Genomic DNA, 21,758 nt, shown 5'->3' on the forward strand with positions numbered 1-21,758 from the left:
CCTCGCGTCGACTCTGTGCCCCGGCTCCGGTATTCAGCACAGAGCTTTCGCTCTATCGAGCGCCACGTACATTGCAGTTAGTGTTCACATTTGGTGAGCCCCAGTCCGCATCTGATGTATAAATTTAAAAAGAAGAGTGGACCAAACAGCGTTGTTGTTGTTGTTGTTGTTCTTCGAAAATATTTCGCTGTAATTATCACTTGCCGGTTCCCTGTTTCGTATTAGCAGAATATTTTCCAGCGTTTTGAGCGAGAAGTAGCTAAATCGGACTTTAGTGATGCCCAACAATGAGCATTTTCTTACTCCAAAAATATTTTTGCTACAAAGAAAACGAAGTCTCAGGATGACAAGGCACTGAACGTACAACCCACAAGAAACACTGCGCTTCTGCTGTATACGATTATTTTTTTAAAGGACTACAGAACGCTGCATGAACACGCGTGCGTGCGCGTCTGCGCGGGAAGGGCGCTCGCGAATGCCTAGCTGAGCGAGGATGCCGTTGACGATAGTGTGCCTCCGTGTGCGCATAGCATTGCACGTCTTCCATTACACGCTCGCATAATAATGAAGAAATACGCTGACTACAACGACGTTATCGCTCCTCTAAAGATGAAAGGGAAAGGGGGGGGGGGGAGTCTGTAAACCACGGCTTTTTCGAGCGCTACAGAGAAAGTTTACGAACCGAGGGCATTCTTGCATTTTGGTGTGTGCTTGTTGGTCGGCTAACAGCTCGATTCGGCTGCTGTCTAACAGCATTTACTTTTGTTGTTAGGGCAGAAAAAAGGCAGCAAACAACAAATCAAAGCCTAGCCCAAACAGCGATCTCTAAGCGCCACGCTTCACAGATTTCGCACAGTGGCAGTTTTCACGGCGGGCTTCTCCCCAACGGCGGCCTCTTTCCCGCCTTTATGCTGGCAGCTCTAAAATTTACGCCCAATGCGACATTACCATGGTGACTGCGGAGGTTTTTGAAAGAAGCCTTTGGAGACACAATTACTGCGCGTAACTCAGGCGGCGTGTTTACGTATTGTACATAAATAGCCATGTCGGTGATGACCCCCTTTTGTTGTGGTAACGACCATCTCAGCGCCGCCTTATTTGTAGAGTGGCGGCCGTGAAAGGAAGGCACTGGTTCGGGCAGACGTTCCAACATGAATAGCACGCAGTAAAACTGCTCGCATGCTTTATTGCCCGTGCAAGAGTAGGTACAACGTGCAAGCTATCATCGGTCGTTTCAACCGCATCTCTCCTTCTATGTGCGTGCGTGCGTGCTCCTCTGTTGGCGCACAAGTGACCGATATTGTCTTTCTTTTTTTTTCCCTCCGTGTATCCTCTTGTTGTGCTGTTCCTTGGTAAATGAACGACTTCAGAAAGTTAGGTAAATATGGCGGGGGCTGTTAGCAACGTAAAAGTGCTATTTATTTCCTGCCTTCAATTTGTCCCTGTCCACGCGCGTAGGCGACTTATATGTGGGCATCCACAATAACGTACAGTGTGTGCTGCCTACCGCAGCACACTGACGTCATAGTTTTTGTATATCTGCCCGGGACGCTCATTGCTGGGAAGGTTCTGACTAATAGACTTTTCTTGCGCACTCTTTTAAAGCTTCTCCCTCTTCAGCGTATATTGAACGCCGGTCGATGAGCGTTTGAAACGTGTGTCCAGCATCAACCAAGGCGAGATTCAAAAGAACAATAAACAAACAAACAAAAAACACGCCCCTTATGAATACCGCGCTTCAGTTTCGCCGCGCTTAAGCTCGATTTAAAAGAAAGCACACAGGTCACTTACAAACAGCGTCGGCCATCCAGCTGCCACTCCGGAACGCGGCCTCTGTGTGCACCGTCAGCTCCGCGATCAGATCAGGTTGCTCGATTAAGATCTGAAGTCTCCCCGCTTGGGCGCGCTCACTTGTGGGGGACATCTGCGAGCGTACCGCTTCCCACCATCTGGCTGCTATACATCGACGCGTTAGTCACTGCTCCTACTTTGCCTCGTAATCAGGGGCCGACGCCGTTGACGTTGGAGACTGCTTTAAGCCAGGCCGCCGTATACGCCGCCCTTACGTTCGTGACTCACAGCGTGAGAGCTCAAGATCACGTTAAGGAGTACATTTACAGCAACGTTTAGGCGACGGGCTCAGCGTCTAATACATGGGCGCAGTATCGCTGTCATGAACGCCGAAAGCTTAGAATAAGAGTTCTTGTAGCGGAATGTTGGGTGACACGACGGTTATATGTTCACGCTTCGGAGGCTACAACAAAGCTATTTTTTCCCTGTATAGCGACTGACCCTTACCTATTTTATATCCCTTATTGTTACAATGATTTGAGACATGCAGGTTCATCATCTCTGTGTCAGAAGTGTCTCAATACGGACAAGTTCTACCGCCGGCAGCACCTCTGTATCTAGGGAGAGGCGTGCTTAGGAGAGAAGGAATGACGATGATGATGATGATGATGACTGTGATGATGATGATGATGACGATGATGATGATGATGATGGTGGTGGTGGTGGTGGTGGTGGTGGTGGTGGTGGTGGTGGTGGTGGTGGTGGTGATGATGATGATGATGATGGTGATGGTGGTGGTGGTGGTGGTGGTGGTGGTGGTGGTGGTGGTGGTGGTTTCTAGACGCATCTCCTTTAGAACGGGGCAACGACAAATAATCACCTAGCCGGCTTGAGCTAATCAGGTATTATATACATGCACAGTATTCTAGCATTGCACCTATCACTCCTTGATCTTTTCTCTCTTCATTAAAACATGTCTCCATATTGTACAGTCACCTATGCCTGTAGCGACTCCGGTTCCACCAATCTATTACCTGCTTCTTTTTTCCTACAAATTTTTCAAGGGTCGCTTGCGTATCTCGACTTCTGACCAGTTAATACTCAGATCCGCCCTGAATCCCAGCGCTTTTGGGAGGTACACGCTCTCTAAGGGCCTTCCTGGGTGGATATCTTGGCACTCAAAGAGCCTCCATGCACCGCCTGGTGTCGGTGTCTGCGCAGACTTCAGAATACGGCATTCTCTACTCACCCCCCGCCTTCCTATTCTACTCGAGCGGTGAGTACGTGAATAGTCCCGATCGCATCCATCTTTTCCTCGCCGCCGGGAATCGACCGGATTGGACCTTCGTCCCCTCAAAGCGGGGAGCTAACGCAACTTATGTGCCTGGTCATCTTGGTTTTGTTCACGAAGCGTTTCCGCGACGACCGTCCAAAGCAGCGCCTTTGTGGGCCGCGCAGCTTGTCTTCTCCTTGCGTGTCTTTGTGTCGCCGCTGTCGACGCGTCTCTTCGGCAGCCCCCTTTTTTTTTCTTTTTTTCTTTTTTTTTTTTTTTTGTCGTGCGCTGCAACATTCCCGGCAGCTCTGGCGACAAGCACCGGGAGTGACTAGCTGTGCGCCACTGTGTGCCTAAGTGGTGCTCGCGGCCACGCGCGCTGATTGACACGTTGGAACCGCGCCAGTCGAATTCGCCGGCTTTGGTCTCCGCGGGCGAGAGGGCCCAGCGGCCGCGTTGTCCGGCGTAGTATTCGTGCCATGACATTTTGTTCAAAGGGCAGACCCGAATATCCATGGACTCGAAGTTCGCTCCCGGCGAGAGAAAGGCTGACACCCGTGGGCGAACCGACCCACCCGTGCACTACACGGCATGCAGGGACGCCCACACAGCCGCCTCCCAAGACATCTCCCAAGACGTGCGCGCATACTCCATGGCGCATCTGCGCTGGTAGCTGCTTGCAACCACTCAAATCACGAGAACGTTTCATGTTGATACGACTTATGGAGACTGTCTGTGCGGCTAGTTAAAATAACTATGAGCACTATTAAAGCTACGCTTTCCTAATACATGACTAGACTTTCTGTGCGCATATTTTTGTACGCAATTCCTCTACAAAGAAATACTTCCTGCCCCTTTAGCGCGGCCGATTCTTGCGACGCGAACGAGACGTACAAGAGATTTCGACAACGACGGCGTTTTCGTTCGCGAACGACCGTCTGTCAAACATTAAAATTTGCATATCATGAAACTCGCATAAAATCACTTAGGCCGTGCCATTGGTTTGTGAACACGCTGTTTTTTTCTAATATGTAACGACGCCTGCAGTGGAACCTAGTCACGAGCTCAGGTTATTCATATGATGTTAGACATTCTATGCCATCTTCCTCCAACCGGACTTAGTCAAACAACTATAGTAAGACTTAGAAAGAAAACCAGTAGTACGTCGATGACAAGTGGTACCCCCATCATTATCAACTAGCCGGTTCATTAGCCGTCACTGTGCGTTACGTGCCGTATGCAGGTTCACAAAGGTTGCCTTGAAAAGAACAGGCAAGTTAATTTTGTGACTCGCGGTCACGTTAACTAAGAGTCGCCCCCAAGACGCTTTAATGCAGATCTCAGGCTAAGCCTGCATGTCCATTTTTAAAAGTGTATGATTCACATTTTGTGAAGGCATACCATAACATGGCAAATCGAATCAGAACTTTCCAAATATCCTCCGCTCCCTCAGGGCTGGACGCCAAATTAAGGGAGCATTAGCGATAATGGAGCGCTAAAAACACTTTAATCCCACTTCAAGATAGCTTACCTTAGTTTTGACTAACTTTATGTACAATAACAATGCTAGTAAAAACCACTATTGGGGGAGGGCGGGGGCTTTACTCCGGAAAAAACAGTTCCACGATTGGTCTACGGGACAGTTTCTAGCAATATGTATATGCTATTGGCGAAAATAATAAAAAATCTGTCTTTTGTGAAGATGAGGTTCTTCTCTTTTAAGCGCCAACCGCATGGAACGTATTTTCGACGTGCGTTCGACATGGCGTCGGCAGGCGTCCGTTCTACAATGAGTGACAATCGTGCTTTAATCCCGAAACATACATGTTCTGCGCGGTCATCGGTTAAAGCGAGCGCACCATGGCACGCACTTCCACCATGACAACAGCGCGATTGTTACGCGCTGTAGGCTAGACGCGCCGACGCCGGGAAACGCTGCGTCGCGTCGAAACTACGTTCAATATGGTTGCTGCTTCGTAATTTCTTCGACGCGTTATTCTCCTTATCTCTAGATGCACCGTGCTAGTCATACCAACCGGGTATCGCCATGTAGGCACCTGCTCAAAGTGGCCTTAAGTAGCGCAAGCAACCGTGGGGCCGTTTCGGGACGTTCGCGGCGGGCGGCGCATATGCTCCGCAAGGAGCGGGCGCGGCGCGGGCAATTCACCGCGCTGCCGTTGCACGGCGCCAGTGTGCGGCACAGCACTGGAAAGCGTGCAGCACGGCAAGCCCAGTGTCCTTGAGGAGAAGCCAAACAGTGCAAGATGGCGTTTTTTGACATTGCACTAAAAACCATTGCGACGCAGGCCAACGAGGCCGAAGGTGGCTTTCTGAAGGGCGCTGCCAGCGTGAGCCTGACGCGACGAAGTCAGAGGTTTGAAGGCCTTCTGGGGGAATGTTCCATCCACGTTGGGGGGAGGGGGGGGGGGGAGGCTCACCGCAAAGCACGCCCCGTTCCACGTTCTCAAGACGGACTTGGTCACCGCTACGTTCGAGCACTCTTCAACGATTTATGCTGATGACTAGTGCAAACTGCTTTCCCTTGTATTTACCAATCATACTAAATGTAGCATTTGGTCAAAAAATGCCTGTTTTGTATGCAAAAGCGCCTAAAGTGTCGGACACCTGCACGCTTGCAAGTTTGCTTAAGTTCCGTGTGATACTGGTGCGAAGAAAATAAGATGAAATTGAGCGCTGCAAGATGCATTCATATGCGTAACACAAGAAAGTTTAATAAGCTAGAGATTGTATCGGAACTTGAAAGCCAGGTTCCATATGTACAACCTACCTAGGTGTTCCTTTCTCGGACGACGGCAATTAATCAACATACATCAATGGTATAGCGAACCATGCATGGAGGATTCGCAACCTTTTGCAAGGTGAATCAAAACGCGAGAGAAAAGGCGGTGAAGAAGCTACATACATGACTACTGTGTGACCAATGTTAGGGTGGTGAGGTTAGTGGGTTGTATCAACAGGCACGTTTAGCCTGGCGGTCAAGGCCGGCAATTGCTCTGCCCGAGAGTCTCTTACAATATCACTGCGGCGTTTCACCGCATGTCCATCAAACCAGTCTGTCTTAAGAATGCGATAAGGAAACGTGAAATTTCCTTGCGGGCTATAACTGATCCTTCGGGAAACACAATGTGTTGCAGGCACGCAAGTAGAAGATCCCTCTTTTTATTTTATTTTTCTCTTTTATTTGCTTTTTTTCGCAGATTTTCAAGGAGAGCGTCCCTTTCATCTTATAATTTTGGGCACGACCATAGAAAGTGTTCAATGTCTCCTGTCTCGTCGCATGCCATACAGTTCCAAGAATTGATATGCCCATCTTAAATAACCATGCTGTTGTATTAGCGGATCCTGTCCTTATTCGATATTGAAGTGAGGCTACCTCTCGACAAAATCTCTTGGTTACGCAGGGCATATGTGGTGGAAGCCAGAGTGATTTCGAATGTCAGGTTTTTTTAACTTGATTACTCTTTGGGGCCTTGACTTTCGGAGGATGATGGAGCTCTGCGTGTGCAAGAGCATCAGCTTTTGCGTTACCAGCAATACCAATGTGGGAAGGAATTCACTAAAGCTTTACTGTGAAGCCTTTAGGCTGTTTCACATGGCGCGATTGGGGAGAAAAAAATCGTTCTGCCGTGCACGTCGCAGAGCGATTTTCGCTCACAGCTTTCACATGCGTTTGCGGGAGCGCGATATCCGTCGCAGCGATGCGCAGGGTTGCCTCCTGCTCACAAAGTATCCATGCCTGCATCGTTAAATAAAAACAACATGGAAACTAGTCAAATGTTCGAATTTTCCTATTTTTATTCGATAATAGAATAGGTACACCATTTTTAACGTTTAAAGGCGTTGAGACTTTACGACAGCTTGCAGATAGGGTGAGTGAGGCGCTGCTCAACACCGCAAGTATGAGCGTGCGGCTTGGGCGGCGTCGGTGGGGTGGTTCCGTTTAGTACACTCTAGTTTCGTTGTTACTATGGAAGCAGCAAATTTTTTTCCTGGGTGAGTATTTGCTTTTGCAGAAGAACAAACTACTGTTCAGTGTGCATGTATATAAGCGGCTGGCGCGCTTTGTAGAGATGAAGAGGTTGACGACGGCGGCGATCAAGTGGGTACGTGCCTTATGTTGAAGCGGCGTCCTCCTCCTGATCTCGATTGCGTACAGCTTCTCCTATCAAACGAATTGTGTAAGCGAAATAAAAAAAAAATGTATGAAGCTCCTCAGCCGCACACGCTGTTGGGTACGCTGTAAACATAGCTAGAACTGACACGCGACATTGCTCCACGGAGCTACCAATGCGCGGTGAAACACACATTGCCCCTCCCACATCGCGCCGATCGCTGCGACTGAGCGACGGCGCGACCAACTTGTTGGAATCCAGTCGCGGAGAGCCCACGACGTCGCGGCGGTCGCTGAGCGACGGAATTCGCTGTGTCGCTGACTGAAAATCGCGCCATGTGAAACAGCCTTTTGTCGCCGAATCATTGCACGAAGTCTAGTGATTTGCACGGGAACTTGATCGACGGTATACCATGATAGAGCTGTTGCAACGCGGCCATTTGAGTCCGTAAGGAGAACCACATTCTGTGGAGGCAAAATCTAGTTTGCACACAGCGCAGCAGCTATTGCGACGCCTTCCACAACTGTCGACGAAGCTATACAGTCCACACAGCCAGACCACGTATATCTCAGAGAGGGAATATAGAATGCAGCAACGTAGCGGTCTTCGTTTACTTTGACAGAGCGATCTGTGTATACTTGTAGGTGATTCGGGTAAGTCGTGTTCAAAATTCCAGAACTAGTGGCTTGGCTTCTACAAATGGAATGCAGCTCTTTGACTGCAATTGTGGTACACTTAGGTTGCATGTGATACCTTCGAATGTCTTGAGCAGCGCAATCCTAAGACTCGAGGCATGTTCAGTGCTACATAAAATTGTGAGCGCGGCCTGTTACCTATACGCCTTAAGAGGGCTTTGGCGGGCGAAGACTCACTCAAACGTAGCAGCTAGGCCATGTTGGGGTTAGGCCTACCTCCTGCGCCAAAGACATTCCTAGGCAAGCGCCAGCTCGACACGTTGGCATCTTCGGAAGACAGAATCCGACCACGGGCTGACGTGAAAAAGTTAACTCGCTGCAGTGTTTCGCGTTTGAAGTTTCCATAAAGAGTCATAATAGCTCGTTTTACCTTCTCCTCACCCACTTCCCCAAATAGGCATTGAATCATCAGTTAAATATATTATTCTGTCTATCTGTCCCGTTTGAGATCCGCGCCATCAGACACACATCGACGCACTAGGACGGGAGCATTTTATTACGGTTCGATTTTGTATTTCAAAGATTCAACCGATTCTTAAGCATGACTGATATAGATACAGATTTGGGGTGGGTCTCCTTGAGGCGACCAACACGAACACCTCTGGTTTAAGTTCTCCTTTAGTGCTCACCGTAACCGAACTGGGATTTGTGCTTTGGAATATCTTAATTGTAAGATGACTACCAACAATCAAAAGTGGACCACTGTTTTAAGGTACAAGCATACATATCAAGGACTGCCATTTTTCAACATTCATTCATTCATTCATTCATTCATTCATTCATTCATTCATTCATTCATTCTCGATGGAATTCATTGTCACCAGGGGTGATGCACCGTCAAAATGCAAATTTATTTTGAAATTCTATGTTTCCTCCCGTCCCCGCTCCCATTCTCAATTATGGCGCTGACGCTGCGTTTTTGTTTGTCTAGTTTAAAAATAAGATTAGTAATGTGTTCAGATGGCCCAGCATAAATTACACCTGTGCTTTCTTGCATAGCTGCCACGTCTCATGTCGTTTATCTAGGATGCCTAGGAGAGAATACGAGATTTCTGCTGTTGATCATTCGTTACCTAATGAGAACCATTGTTGACAGAACTACGAACCGAGTAATGCGCGCAAGATGGAACATGTTATTTTCAACAAAGGACAAATGCTAAAAACTTGTTCCCAGTTATCTTGCTTCGCAAATTTAAAATCAAATATAGAGTAAAACGTATTCTCACATTGAGGTGCTCCTGGGGATAAAGCTTAAACACAAAGAATAAAGAGAACATGCCAGTGAGTCGTATTGACGACGTGCATGTTTGCCTCAGCAGGTAGAAATTCATATGAACATATATGTATGAGCAGAGAACGCATGCTACATAGGGGCTAACAGGAATATATACATGCGTTGTCCTAACCTGTGAACTGCATACACACAACTTTCTTACAACGAGGCAGTTTAGTGACACGAATATAGCAGAACGAAGTTTCTACGCATATCTTAGACTCTTGGGCACTTTCAATAAGTCCATTCGATTTTGACAGGAAAATTTGTAGAGGGGTGGTTAGTTCCATTCCTGTCGCCTGTTCGCAAAGCGGCATTCTTAGCATTACATTTATTTAGTATGGTTTGCACCCTCGGCAAATAGGTGCGAGGAGCGAGAGCGATATGTGATGTAATCTTGATCCGAAAAAGCGTATGCAGAATCGTTGAAAGAAACAGTTTGTGTGTGTTCATCTGCTATTGCACCCAAGTGTTGTACTGTCTTCCAAGTGTTGTACTGTGCCCCTTCTCACCAGCAATCATTCCATGTAACGCAGGACACTCCCCCTCCTGTGCGCTGATCCTCGCTTCATGGCTCTCTCTCACCGTTTCCACTCTCTTGAAGCCAGGTACGCGGAGTTTCTTTGCCTTGCTTAGGCTGTTAAGTGCGTTACTTACCATGCTGGCCATTTGGCGAGATGCCGTACACGGCACACGCTCGCAGAGTTCCAACCATCTGCGCCGTGTTACATGTCTGCGAGCATTTCTATAATCTTTCAAAGCTCAAGGAATAACCAAGAAGGAGGAACATGCGTTACGTCGATTAAAGACGCCGTGATGCAGCGAAAGCCATGTTGGTAACTTGCCGCGCTCGCTCATCGCACGTTTCCTTATCATACTGCGACAGCGTCGATTGCGCTCGCGTCCCGGGGAAGTGGGTGGCGGTAAGGGAACAAACATTTGTCGAACGTCTTTATTGGGCGCTTGTGTGCTCGGAATGACAAGCCTGCGCGCGAAAGGGAACAGAACAGGCGAGCCGCGAGAAATGCGCGGCCGGTTGTTCCGGCGGGAAAGCCGCCGGGACGTGGCGCATCATTATCTAAGACTGCGCAAGAACGGCGTCGGCGCACGCCGAGAGACCGGATTTATGTTCGCTTCTTTTATGCTCCTATTCTTCTGGTTGCGTGGCTGCGGCGGCAGCGGTTGCGAGCAGCCCACCACCTCGTTTTCGGGCGAGCCTTGGACGCAGCCACGCACGTGCGTCGTCGAGCCATTCGGATGCAGCCAGCGCCGTCGACCGCTTCCGGATGCCGCGCTGAAGGGTGGAGTCGCGCGCGCATGCAGTGCTCGTCGTCTGGCGAGCAGACGGCGTGGGAGGCGAGCCGGTCTGTTACACTGGCGGCGGCCAGATGAGCCTCGCGGCTCTAATCGTGCCGACGCTCGCAGGCAGAGTAGAGGTGCGCGAGAAACCGGCTACATCGGGCGCAGGCTGCGCCGCCGGGCAGCGTTAACAAAGACGAGCGGGATAGTTGGGTGCGCTGTTTCAGAATGCTTACTGGATTAAGCGCTGAGGCACGACGGACTAGGTACACGCAACAGGTCAGCGGGTGTACTCGGCGTTTCTCCAGACGATCGAGACAGAGGGATATGCAAAGCCACATATCTTTTTTTTCTTCCGATCGCTGTCGCAGATAAATAAAAATGAGAATGCACCCGTTTTAAAATAACTTACCTTAATTTGGGTGGACAAGGAGACGGACAGTAAGGCAAGCAACTTTTGAAGGTTTCGTTCTGCTAAAAGCTCACTGTTCTGTCCAGCATGCTGAAAGCGATATCGTGCGATCGCTTACTTTCGAGTTAACGGGTTGCCGTTGAAATAGGTGGAACAAAAAAAAAAAAGAAAGTCGTAGTTACGGCCGAAAGGTGAAGCGTCGATTGCGATAGCAAATTAGCAGACATCCATACGAAGTAAGGATAGTGATTTTATCGGCAGTATCAACTTGCAAACATTCGCTTGCTAACTAAATGAACAAGCATGGTGTCAGCGCAGCACACATCACACTCGATGACCGTGGACACTCGCTGTCAAAACGCTGGTGTGAGGAAACGCGGCAACAGCAGCGAGCGAAGTGATATTCGTGATGTCTATCGCTTCAACGCGAAGTGAGCGCCGAGAACACACACCAAAGCTACGAGCCGCCGACGCACCAATGCCGGTTTTGAATCACTCTGTCCCCAACGCAGGTCGTTTCTCAAGATACGGCCGCGCGCAGCCGCCACATGCGCATTTGCGGCCGGAGTAGACCGCCGCCCCCCTCCCTACCCTCCCCTCGGCGCCTCGTGCTTCCTCTCCGCTTCCGTCCCTTTCGCGCGGGCGACAATGAGCCGCGATCGTCGTCTACCCTCACACGCTTTCGCTCGCACATGCAGCGTAGGGCGTGTGGCGACGGTGTTATCGCCCTTGGACTTTGTACGGAACCACACGGCGACGGCGACGCCGCCGGCAGAAATGTGCTTATGTGCTTAGAGTGTCCATATAATTGCTACCGCATCAAAAATGCCGCCGTCTCTCACTTGGTTATGAAGAGCAGGAGGGGCACGAAGGAAAGTGTGTCACGGAAATTGAAGCAATAGTGTAGGGAATAGTCTGGCTATTTGTCGCGCCTTGATAGCAAACGAACGGGCACATGGGAGGAGGAGGAGGAAAGAGACAAGTAGAAGGCAGGGAGGTTAACCAGAATAACGTCCGGTTGGCTACCCTACACCGGGGGAATGGGAAAGGGGAAAACAAAGATCACAGGGAGAGAGAGGAGGGAAGGAAAGAAGAAAATTGCGGCAAGTTCGCTGACGCGTGTGGTCTTACAGAAATTGCATTAATAGTCACAGATGGTCGCACAAACCCGTCGTCCTTAAGAAACACAAAAGCGCCTTCACCGCTTTATGGGCCGACGGGCGATGGGGGCGTGTTCCAGCAAAACCTGCACAGAAAGCGGCCGATTGTCCAGTTTTTGGAAAGCTTTGGCAAGTTCTTGTCTCTCTAGGGCATATCTTGGACAGTGGCACAGCAGGTGGTCGATGTTTTCTTCGGTGCCACAGACCTCGCATGCTGCACTGTCAGTCACTCCAATTGATGTAGAGTATGCCTTTGTGAAGGCAACTCCTAACCAGAGGCGACAGAGAAGCGTAGCTTCGCGTCGAGGAAGTCCGAGTGGAGGTCGGAGTTGCAGGGAGGGGTTTAGTCGATGCAGTCGTGTAAGTTGTAAGTTTGGCGAGTTCCACTCGGTCACTGTGAGACTGCGTGCCAGGTGTCTAAGCTGCCTTGCAGCGTCAGTCCTCGAAAGCGGAATTGGAACGCTGTGCTCTTCTTGATGTGCTGTGCGAGCAGCGTTATCGGCGGAATCATTGCCACTGATTCCACAGTGGCCAGGTACCCATTGAAAAACGACCTCGTGGCCTTTTTGTTGGACATCATGGTAAAGTTTCACGACTTCGTATGTCAATAGGTCATGACATCCGTGTCGGAGAACCGACTGCGTGCACTGTAATGCCGGTTTTGAATCACAGAACACAGCCCATTTTCGAGGTCTTTCAGAATCAATGAATTCCAGTGCTCGACGCAGTAAACACAGTGCTCGACACATAGTAAACGAAAACAGCTGGACGTACACCGCGCGCAAAGCAAGCACCTATACCGGTAGCGTGGAACAGCTGCTTTCGAACTGCAGCCGCCGCGTTAAGCAGTCAGGAATCTCTCACGTCAACGCGCTCGCGCGCTTCTGCAACGACTCGGCGCTGACTGTTGAGCGTCCTTTTTCTCCCGCCTTGCCCCTCGCGACGCGAGAGCCGGCGAAAGATTTATATCGAGGGTCGCCCCGTGGAAAGGCTCTGCGGCGGCGTTACCTTGTCGCCTGTTGCCAGCGATTCTCCATTGTAATTAGGCGCCGCAGAACTGTGTGGCGCATCTTTAGCGAGGCGACATGCCTCGGAGCGTTATCCGCTGATAGTTCGGGTGTCCAGCGCTGGGGCGACGAATGCGCGGCGTAAGATAATGGGCTTGCATAAGGCGCCTCGTGAATATGTATGAAACGCGTCTCTGCCACTTTATTATGCGCGGGCGCAGGCACGCGGAGAAGCAAACACACTCGGCGGCACGGCGGAGCTACAGGCGAGATCGGCCAAATGAAAGCAGTCGCATAGCAAGTAGGCATTCGCTCTGTGTAACAAAGCCCGAGGAAAAGGTCTGTGCTTTCTTCGCTATATTTCTTATCATGAGTCTTTACGATAGGAAGAGCAAAGAAAGTTCTAATTATGACGGAGCTTAAGGAATACTGCCGTCTACTATCTATGGGCTAACCTGCGCTACGAAATTAATATTATATTTTTCGTTCTTCAGCGACACAAAGCGATATAGCAAGTGTGCTTTTTTTTTTTCTTCAGGGCGGAAAACCAGCACACCAACCAACAAACAAACAAAAAACACCAGATACAGCTTTGACAGTTCTGGGTGTGGGTGTTCAGGCTTCGCTAGTGCGAATGCACACTGTTTCATCATCACATAAGAGAGTGTCACTGTCACCACCCTTTAATTACGGGATATAATGAGCTTCGCAATCATATGGCTGACATCAGCATCGGCAAGATGGCACACTGCCAACTAATGAACGTATTTAATTAAACCTTCCTTTTCCTCACTGAAGTCTCTATTCACTCTATTCACTTATTGTGTTGGAAGTTTCTGCCGCCAGCACAGGATAGCGTTCATTGAAGTTGTTCGTTTTGGTCACAAATATCCACAAAAGTGAAGCGTGACAAAGCAGTTTATTTTGGATTTTCTATAGGACAGTGGCGTTCTTGTCTAGTGAAAAGTTGACATTACTGGGAGCAGACAGGACAAAAAAAAAAATGCCCGTAATATTATCTTGCGCGGATAACAACAGCGACCGTGGAGGCGACATACGAGTGGATTGCATTTGTCGAGAGGTCTTCGCCTGCTGCCCGAAGTGTCGTAAATCGAAGTAGCCGGAGCTGCCGCCTCCGCTTGAACTTGTCATTGACCTCGGCCAGACCTATCGAGCGTCCACGTCGGAAGCCAAGTGTATTTCTATTTTAATCTTGATTATGGTTGCTTCCCCGAATAGAAGGATGTCTTTACTCTGCGCCGATTCCAGAGTAAGTTTATAACATGCTGCCGAAGTCGCCGCTTTTCAAGTCCGCTAATCTTAGAAGAAGTTGCGATCATAAAGACTCTTAGTTATTTGACGGATTTAACGACGTTTTATAGCTCGAGGGAGCAGGGCACGTGCGTGATCAATTCTTTTAATTCCGCCTTCTCCCCGCACGAATGATCGTACGTTTATGGTTCAGGTTTGACAATAAAACTTTATTTTGAAAATAGTGAACGAATATAATGCTCCCGAGTACTTGTCGACTGCAGTCGGCTCCTTTTTGTATATGTCACTTTGTATCGACAGATTAGGTTTCTGTAGTTTATGGACCTTGCTCCTCTGTGCTCTAATCAACGCCACCAATCAGAGAGAAAGAGAGGCTCTTTAATGAAAACTGTAGAGGCTTGCCTGGCAGCACGCCTAGCATGCCGATAATTGCGATACGATCGCAAATGAAGTGATACACGCACGACGTACACGTAACACACGCAAAGCACACAACTACATTGATGTATTAGACAGTGACTCGCTGAGTGTTGTGCAATATCGTGGTCTGGGCGGGGACTGGCGCATTGTCAGGCATTCAGTTGCCTTTTCGCCACCCCTTCCCGCTGTATCGCTGGATATGTATGCTGAACTGATGATGAAATAAACCATTCATTCAAACATAAAGCATCAATGTATCTCGTTGAAATCAGTGTCTCGCAGACAAATCAAAAGCGCCTTCGTCGCGCGGGCCGCACAGGAGGCACTAGTCCGTGGTCTTAGCACATTTCGTATCTCCAAGTGCGATGTCTGATACACAGAAAAAAAATGCCGTAATATTTTGCGTTGCTGTCGAAAAAAAAAAGCACTAGAAGAAAAATAAAGGAACAGCGGTAATTGTTGATTGGATGTCAAATGCTTGGCGCAACCTCGCCACTCTTTATCCGAGAAGTCGCACAAAATTCTCTTTTACAGCCTTCATTAGAAAGAAGAAAAAAGAAGCGAACGATAGACGCAGTAATTCGTTTTCTAGTTGATTCGTCGTCGATCGGTTCGCGCCTGTCTGGTGGTAGGCTGCTCCTTTCGTCCGTTGCCATCGTGGCTTGACGCAGCGGTGGTGGAATGGAAACCCGGCGAACCATCCCGGCTCTGCAGCAGGCCTCGCCTCTGGCTCGTGCAGCGATGCCTGGAATGCAGCGACGCGCTCCCAGCATTCGAGCCCACAGAGCAGCCATGGGACCGGCGGGCGAGTTTCGGTTCGCGCTTTGGGGCAGTCGGCGGCTCCTTCGGCGCCCCGTGCGGACACCTACTTGAAAAGGTCCCCGGGGAGCCGTGATTTGTGGCTGTCAGCACCCGCAACTTTCTCTCTCCCCTCTGTGCCCTTTCCTCTCTTTCTTTTTTCTTTTTCTCGCCCGACCGAACAGCCCAGTAGAACGCCGCTGCGGAGAGCGGGTTGCGGGGTTCCGCGCAAGAAATATCGAGAGCAAACGGTGGAGAGCGGAGGTTGGAGACGGGAAAAGTACTGTGGTGGGAACACTCATTCGGCCGATCCCAACGAAGGTGGCATCGTGCATTTCTTGTCGGGTCAATATTCTTTCACAAGGACGACATGGAAATGGATAGGACAGTGTGGGGCAAGATCTTTGAAAAGCTCGCTAAAGAGCAACACTAAATAAGTTGACACCAGGGAACTATTATTTCGGAACTATATTACCATTCATTTCTCATCTCTCCTGGCTTTTGCCAGGGAATCCGGGCTTTTAACCGGTTGAAGATACTGCTCCTCGCATCGCGCCTTCCACTTCAGACAGATTTTGCCCATTTTTCCCATTTTCGTATTAGGCCAAAGTGCCATCCCATCAAATAAAACATCTATTGATGCGAAAGCGTCAAATGACCCATTGAGCGAGAAATCCAGCGGCGTCTGTAGCATCGAAACTTCCCCTTGGCTGCGACGCCGCGGGCGTTGCGCGCTCGTGACGCTGGTTTGCGCTTGCTGGCTCGGGCCTCGACGGAGCAGAACGGGCGAAAGGGTACGCCGGCTGTCGCGGTATTGCGTGAGGGGAGAGGGCATAGCCGCGACGCCACGTCACCCTCGCTCTCGGAAATCTGTTATCCGCGCGTTCTTTGTCCGCACAAGCTCTCGTCTGCGTTCTAAGTGTTCCTCGGTATAAAGCCAAATCAAAACGCGTCAATCGTCTCAACGCGCTCGCTTGCCCCCGAGGAGTTCATAACTCGAAGGACCGCTCAACGGCGTTCAATTGGACATTCATGATTTCGCATTCACAACTCATAAGAAGTGCTTAGGAGTCCTCGAATTTGTTTTTTTTTTTTTTTCAATCAAATAATCATCCATTTGGCGACGGAAAATGGCTTGGTTATTACTAAGGGAAAATGCTGCCTATAAGCTGCAGATACTACGTGACCGAACCCACGTACGAGCCCCAAAACACGATGTCATGCCAGAAACCTTGTGACGTTCTTGCTCAGTGACACCGTTAATGGCAGATGATCGACGGCGATGATAGCAGATGTCACCGACGACAGCAAAATGTTAAGAAATTAAATTATGGGGTTTTACGTGCCAAAACCACTTTCTGATTATGAGGCACGCCGTAGTGAAGAACGTGCACGTAAATCTAAGTACACGGGTGTTTTCGCCCCCATCGAAATGCGGCCGCCGTGGCCGGGATTCGATCCCGCGCCCTCCTTCTTATCAGCCCAACACCATTGCCACTGAGGAACCACGGCGGGATCCAGCAAAATGTGTACACCGAGGAGCTAGGCTTGACCACAGAAACTTGACGAGAGCTATAGCTGTAGCTTTTGCTGTCGTGACAATGCGTGTTTCACTATACTTTCGTTTCCTCTTGCCTTTAAGCTAGCATTCTTTCTCCTTTACACTTCGCAAAGTGCAGTTTACAGCGGCAGATGTATAAAAGAACAGGGGAAGCGGGGGGTGATAGGCCTTGCGCAACGCAGCCCTGTACCGACTTTACTGCAGCCCGAATATACGCTGAAGACGCCCCTTGGGGTCATTCGCCAACACAACATTCCGTTAGCAAAGCACTCTCTGTCTTCATCTGTCACGGCGAGTGCAGACTGGTTTCCGCGCTGTGCAGCTATGGCATACAATGGACAACAATGCCGGTCGTCGTGCGAGGGAAGGCGCACTGCGTGTGACCTCAATGTCGCGTGCATGGTACGGCATCGCCCGGGACTTGGTACTGTGCTTTAAGAAACTACCCTTCGCAAAACCTCCCGTTAAGCTTTCTACGGTCGCTGCGAAATAAATTTGCACTCATGTTCAGGCGTTTCGGCCGCACATATACCCATCGTCAATCTTGGATCATGGAGGTTTCTTTTTCCTCGTAAAATTCGAAATAGTAGCCGCATAAATCACTGCCTGGCCACAGTGTATATACGCTTATTACGCACGAACGTGGTCTATAGGCCAGCTCACGCATAACGTTTCAACAAAAGGAGCTGCGTGTAGACTTTTCTTTCGCTGAATTTCCACTGCGCGTGCCTCGTTGCGTCATTACTCACGCAGAAAGATGGGATATTCGTGAATAAATTAGGTAGGCGAAACTGTATTAGCGAGGCCTGCGGCGAGGGCGACTTAGTTCGCGTGGCGAGTCTTTATTCGGTGCGACATCGTCGGCGGGCGTGCGTCTGGCGCCTGTCTGCGTGTGTGCGCAGCCTGGTGGGCGCGTCTGCATTACCACATTTCATAATAATAGCGCCTGCGCAAACGCGTCTAGCGCACCTGCGCGTCGTAATTTATTGTTATTTAATTCAAGCGCAGCCTAGGCCAAGTTCAACGATTCTTTTCAAGGTACTCGCTTGGCGCCCGCTCACTGCTCCGCACAGCCATTGAGCATAATTAAAAGTCCTAGTTTGGCATTTTGCAGTGTAAGCGCCGTCCCCATCCTACCATCGTACACAGTGCTTAATGAAACGTCTTGTTCTAATGCCTAGCGAAGGTTGCCGTGAAATAGGGAGCTTAGAATCTAGGAAACGTGGGATATCACTGTCAAAGAAAGACGGAGGGGAATACCGTACGGTTGCTGTTTGTGACTATGGTGTAATAGCCATGGACGCATCGTTTTTCAAACTTCAAGCGTTCCGCCTCAGCCGTTCATGCATCGGTTCGTAAGGGAGAGCGCGGTCACGTGCCGAACACGTGTCACGTAGCACGCGGTGCTTCAGACGCTTCTTGTGACGCGCCACTTTCCACACCGTCAAAAGAACCCAGGTGGGCTTGGAATGTGGCCTTCGACTCCCACCGCCTTAGCATTCCCGGCGGCCGTCGTGGACGAACGAGTCGAAATGCGTCGTCTTTGCTACATTCGACTCGCCGCGTCTTTGTTTCATTGCTCGCCATCGCCCAGAGCGCATTTTCTCCGGTTTTTTCTTTCTTTTTTCTTTTTGCCCGCGCTTAAGATAAAGCCGCCACACTCCCGAGTCTCGAGACACGCGCGCGCACGCGTTGTGCACACTATATATCGCCTCGCCACGCTCCAGCGACGCATTCGCCGTTCCTTGGCGCATAGCCCCCGCCGATCAGTTATAGGGCGAGTGGTTTACCACTTCACGCTCAAACTCTCCTAATGTTTCCTTATTTAAACTGCACGGCACGGAATGTAATACGCTTCCCGACAAAAACAAGAGGAGTCAAGTGCGGCGCTCCAAATCCATTCATGCGGAACAAGAAAACAGGGTGGACGTGCAGTAGGAGCTCTACTACCACGTTGACGCAGTGAATGGGGGTGCGTATCATTCCTCATTTCTGCTGCAGAAGGGTACGGTTCTAATTAAGCATAGCGGAGCATGCTTTATAGCCCGCGGCTCCTAACAGAATGAAACGCGACAGTTTCAGCTCGTGGCGTTCACCACGTGTCGCGCCTTGCGATTGCGCACAGGGAATCGTTCCATTTAAGAGTTAGCGAAAGGTGCAAGTGGCCACACACGGTATCCAGTCCGAACAATAGTTATTGGGCCTCCGAATTCTCATAATAATAGCTGCTTCGTATATTAGAGGTATCCGTTTAAAGATTTACTGTAACTGAAAATTTATCGCGAGGCTGGCACGGCAGTCTTAACTTCGCGTGATACTGACGATCGAGGAACTTTACCGGTTGCGCGCTTATTTAGCAACACATAATACAGTATGCATAAAGTTACGACAGCTACTCGGGCAGTAGCGTGGCTAGTGTTACTTGCGAGCCATTAGTGTGCGCGACGCATATGTTGCGACGAGCCTTTGTTATTCCATCTAATTCCATCTGTATAGCGTTATTCCATCTGTATAGCGAATTGCTATACAGGCTAGACAGAAAAGAAAAAAAAAAGAAGTTTAATGAGAATCACAGCCGAGAAAACGAGGTAACCTTAGCGTCACCACTGCGCGTAAAGAAAACATAGAATGGTCTGAGGGAAACGGCGTAGGTGGGGGGTGGGGGTTGAAGAGAGCGAGCATCGAACGTCATAGCGCATACCCAAGCGGTAACTGCGAAGCAAAACAGCGTGTTTGATGCACGGAACAGCACGAAAGAGGCGCAACATTTTCAAACACTGGTGTCTGGCGCCCATTCGTAGCACCCGCACCAAACGCCGCACTACGTAGTAAACAAACACTGCAATCGCGGCGATGGCATCGCAGCAACGCGCCTATGCGCACTTCGGGACGCGTGGGCGCCGGCAGGCCTTGATTGGCGTACTCCGAGGTTCGCGCGCTCGCGGCACCCCCAGCGTCTGAAGCACGCGCGCACCGCGAGCGGAATGGGCCAAGTAGGACGACAGGAATAATGGTCCGGGGGTTAAGCAAACGGCTCTGCACTGCTAGCCTGCAGCTCGGCGAGGAAAAACAGGCAGCCGCCGAGGAGCGGCGGCGATGAGCAGCTCAAGGGCGGGAGACATTTCGCCTCGACGCACCTGTTTGCAGAAGAAAGGGTTCGCTGTTTATTTGTCGCCTCCGAAGGGCTCCGCGAGGGGAAAAAAAAAATAATAAGCGACAAAGCTCGTATGGCCGCGGTGAGCGTCTTTTCAGGCGCGCTGCTTCTCGACCGTCAGTGCCCGCGCGTCTGGTTCGGGTCGAGGGTACGGCCGTATGGCGGCGGCCCACTGTTCCCCTCTCCTTCCCACTCCGTCATTTTAACTCCTCTCTTCCAGCACCTTTCGCTTCGAGACTTATTTCCTTTAATGCGCCTTCGCGTCTTCGTATTCCTTCCTTGCACTCTCTCTCTCTCTCTCTCTCTCTCGTGTACGACGAGGGCACGTGACTCGAGCTGCTGTGCGCGCGGCCTGAGGCCATTTCTGAGCGAGCTTCCTGTTCGCTTTGTTTGCCCCGCGTCGCCTCGGGCCAGAGGTTCTTAATTATTCGTGTTTTGTTCGCGTTTTTTTTTATTATTACTTTCTTACCTCGCGCGGCCGTCGCTGGCCTCCCGCCCGCGATGACCACGCGCCTGTCATCTTCAGCGGACGTACAGCGGGAGACCTTGAGACGGCCAGCGATGACCAAATTATATTGTGCGAGATGCAATCAGCTTTATTGGCTGTTTTAAAGCGAAAACGCCGTCGCCGCCGGGGGTTATGTTCGATAAGAGAGCCGCAACACGGACACGCTTCTCTCTAGATGACCGAGATAAATGCGGCAAAAATAAACAGAGTAAAGAAGAAAAATAAATAGGAGGTAATTGACGAATGTGCAGCTAAGAAGTGCCGGTTTCTCGAGTGCCGGTCTGACGATTCATCCGTAAAGTTTTGTAGAAATAATTATTGACGAACGACTTGCGATAGTTTCCAAGTGATTGAGATTCTGAATTTAAATAAAATGGAAATTAAAAGAAAGCTTTGCGACGCTCGGCTTATTTGCCATCATAGTTGCGTGAATACTCAAGTACAGCTATACCTAGGTGTAGGTTCAAGTATACTCGGAGCAAATACAAAATTGCTCATTTCAGTTCTGCGCATAAGGACCCGCATTCACAAAAACATCTTACGCCCGAATTGTTCGTAAGTGAAATTCTCAGCCAATAATGACGCTGGACATATTATTAGCGAAGGCGGCCAGCCAATGGCAAATAAAACTTAAGAACGAAAACCTTTGTGAATCCGGCCCAAGATCCCTGTTAAGACAATTAAAAGCAATGACCTAAACTAATGTCTGGAGAACTGCTAAAATGACTGAAGTGTCCTCTGGCTGAAATTAAGTGACTTTTCATGCAATGATTATTCGAATAAAGTGGTTTGAATACAGCAAATGACGAGAGAGAATAAAAAACGGCAAGGTAGGGTAGGAATAATAACCAGGGGCACATTTCACAGAGTTTTTCATTCGTAAGTGCTGTTTTCCTTCGGCCGTCTGCCTTCGCTATATTATGTCAAACAGCATAATTGGCCTGCACCTGCTCTTTCGAACAGTTCTACCGTAAGAACTGTGTGTGTATGTGCGTGTGTGCG

The 21,758-nt window shown here is 49.7% G+C and overlaps 1 protein-coding gene across 2 annotated transcripts in view; it reads left to right on the forward strand.

Annotated features, from left to right (window-relative positions):
• The window catches only part of cv-2 (crosveinless 2-secreting protein), a 240,203-nt gene that overhangs the window by 61,679 nt on the left and 156,766 nt on the right, over nucleotides 1–21,758 (forward strand). The window contains exon 2 of one of the 2 annotated variants that reach the window (XM_050191325.3): nucleotides 9,702–9,773. In XM_050191325.3, the coding sequence (XP_050047282.1) occupies nucleotides 9,702–9,773 (72 nt within the window). Of the gene's footprint in view, nucleotides 1–9,701; nucleotides 9,774–18,513; nucleotides 19,067–21,758 lie in introns of those variants that run through there. The other variant, XM_055061547.2, reaches the window with a different exon arrangement.

The sequence above is a fragment of the Dermacentor andersoni genome, chromosome 1 (genome assembly GCF_023375885.2).
Source record: "Dermacentor andersoni chromosome 1, qqDerAnde1_hic_scaffold, whole genome shotgun sequence".
Lineage (NCBI taxonomy): Eukaryota > Metazoa > Arthropoda > Arachnida > Ixodida > Ixodidae > Dermacentor > Dermacentor andersoni.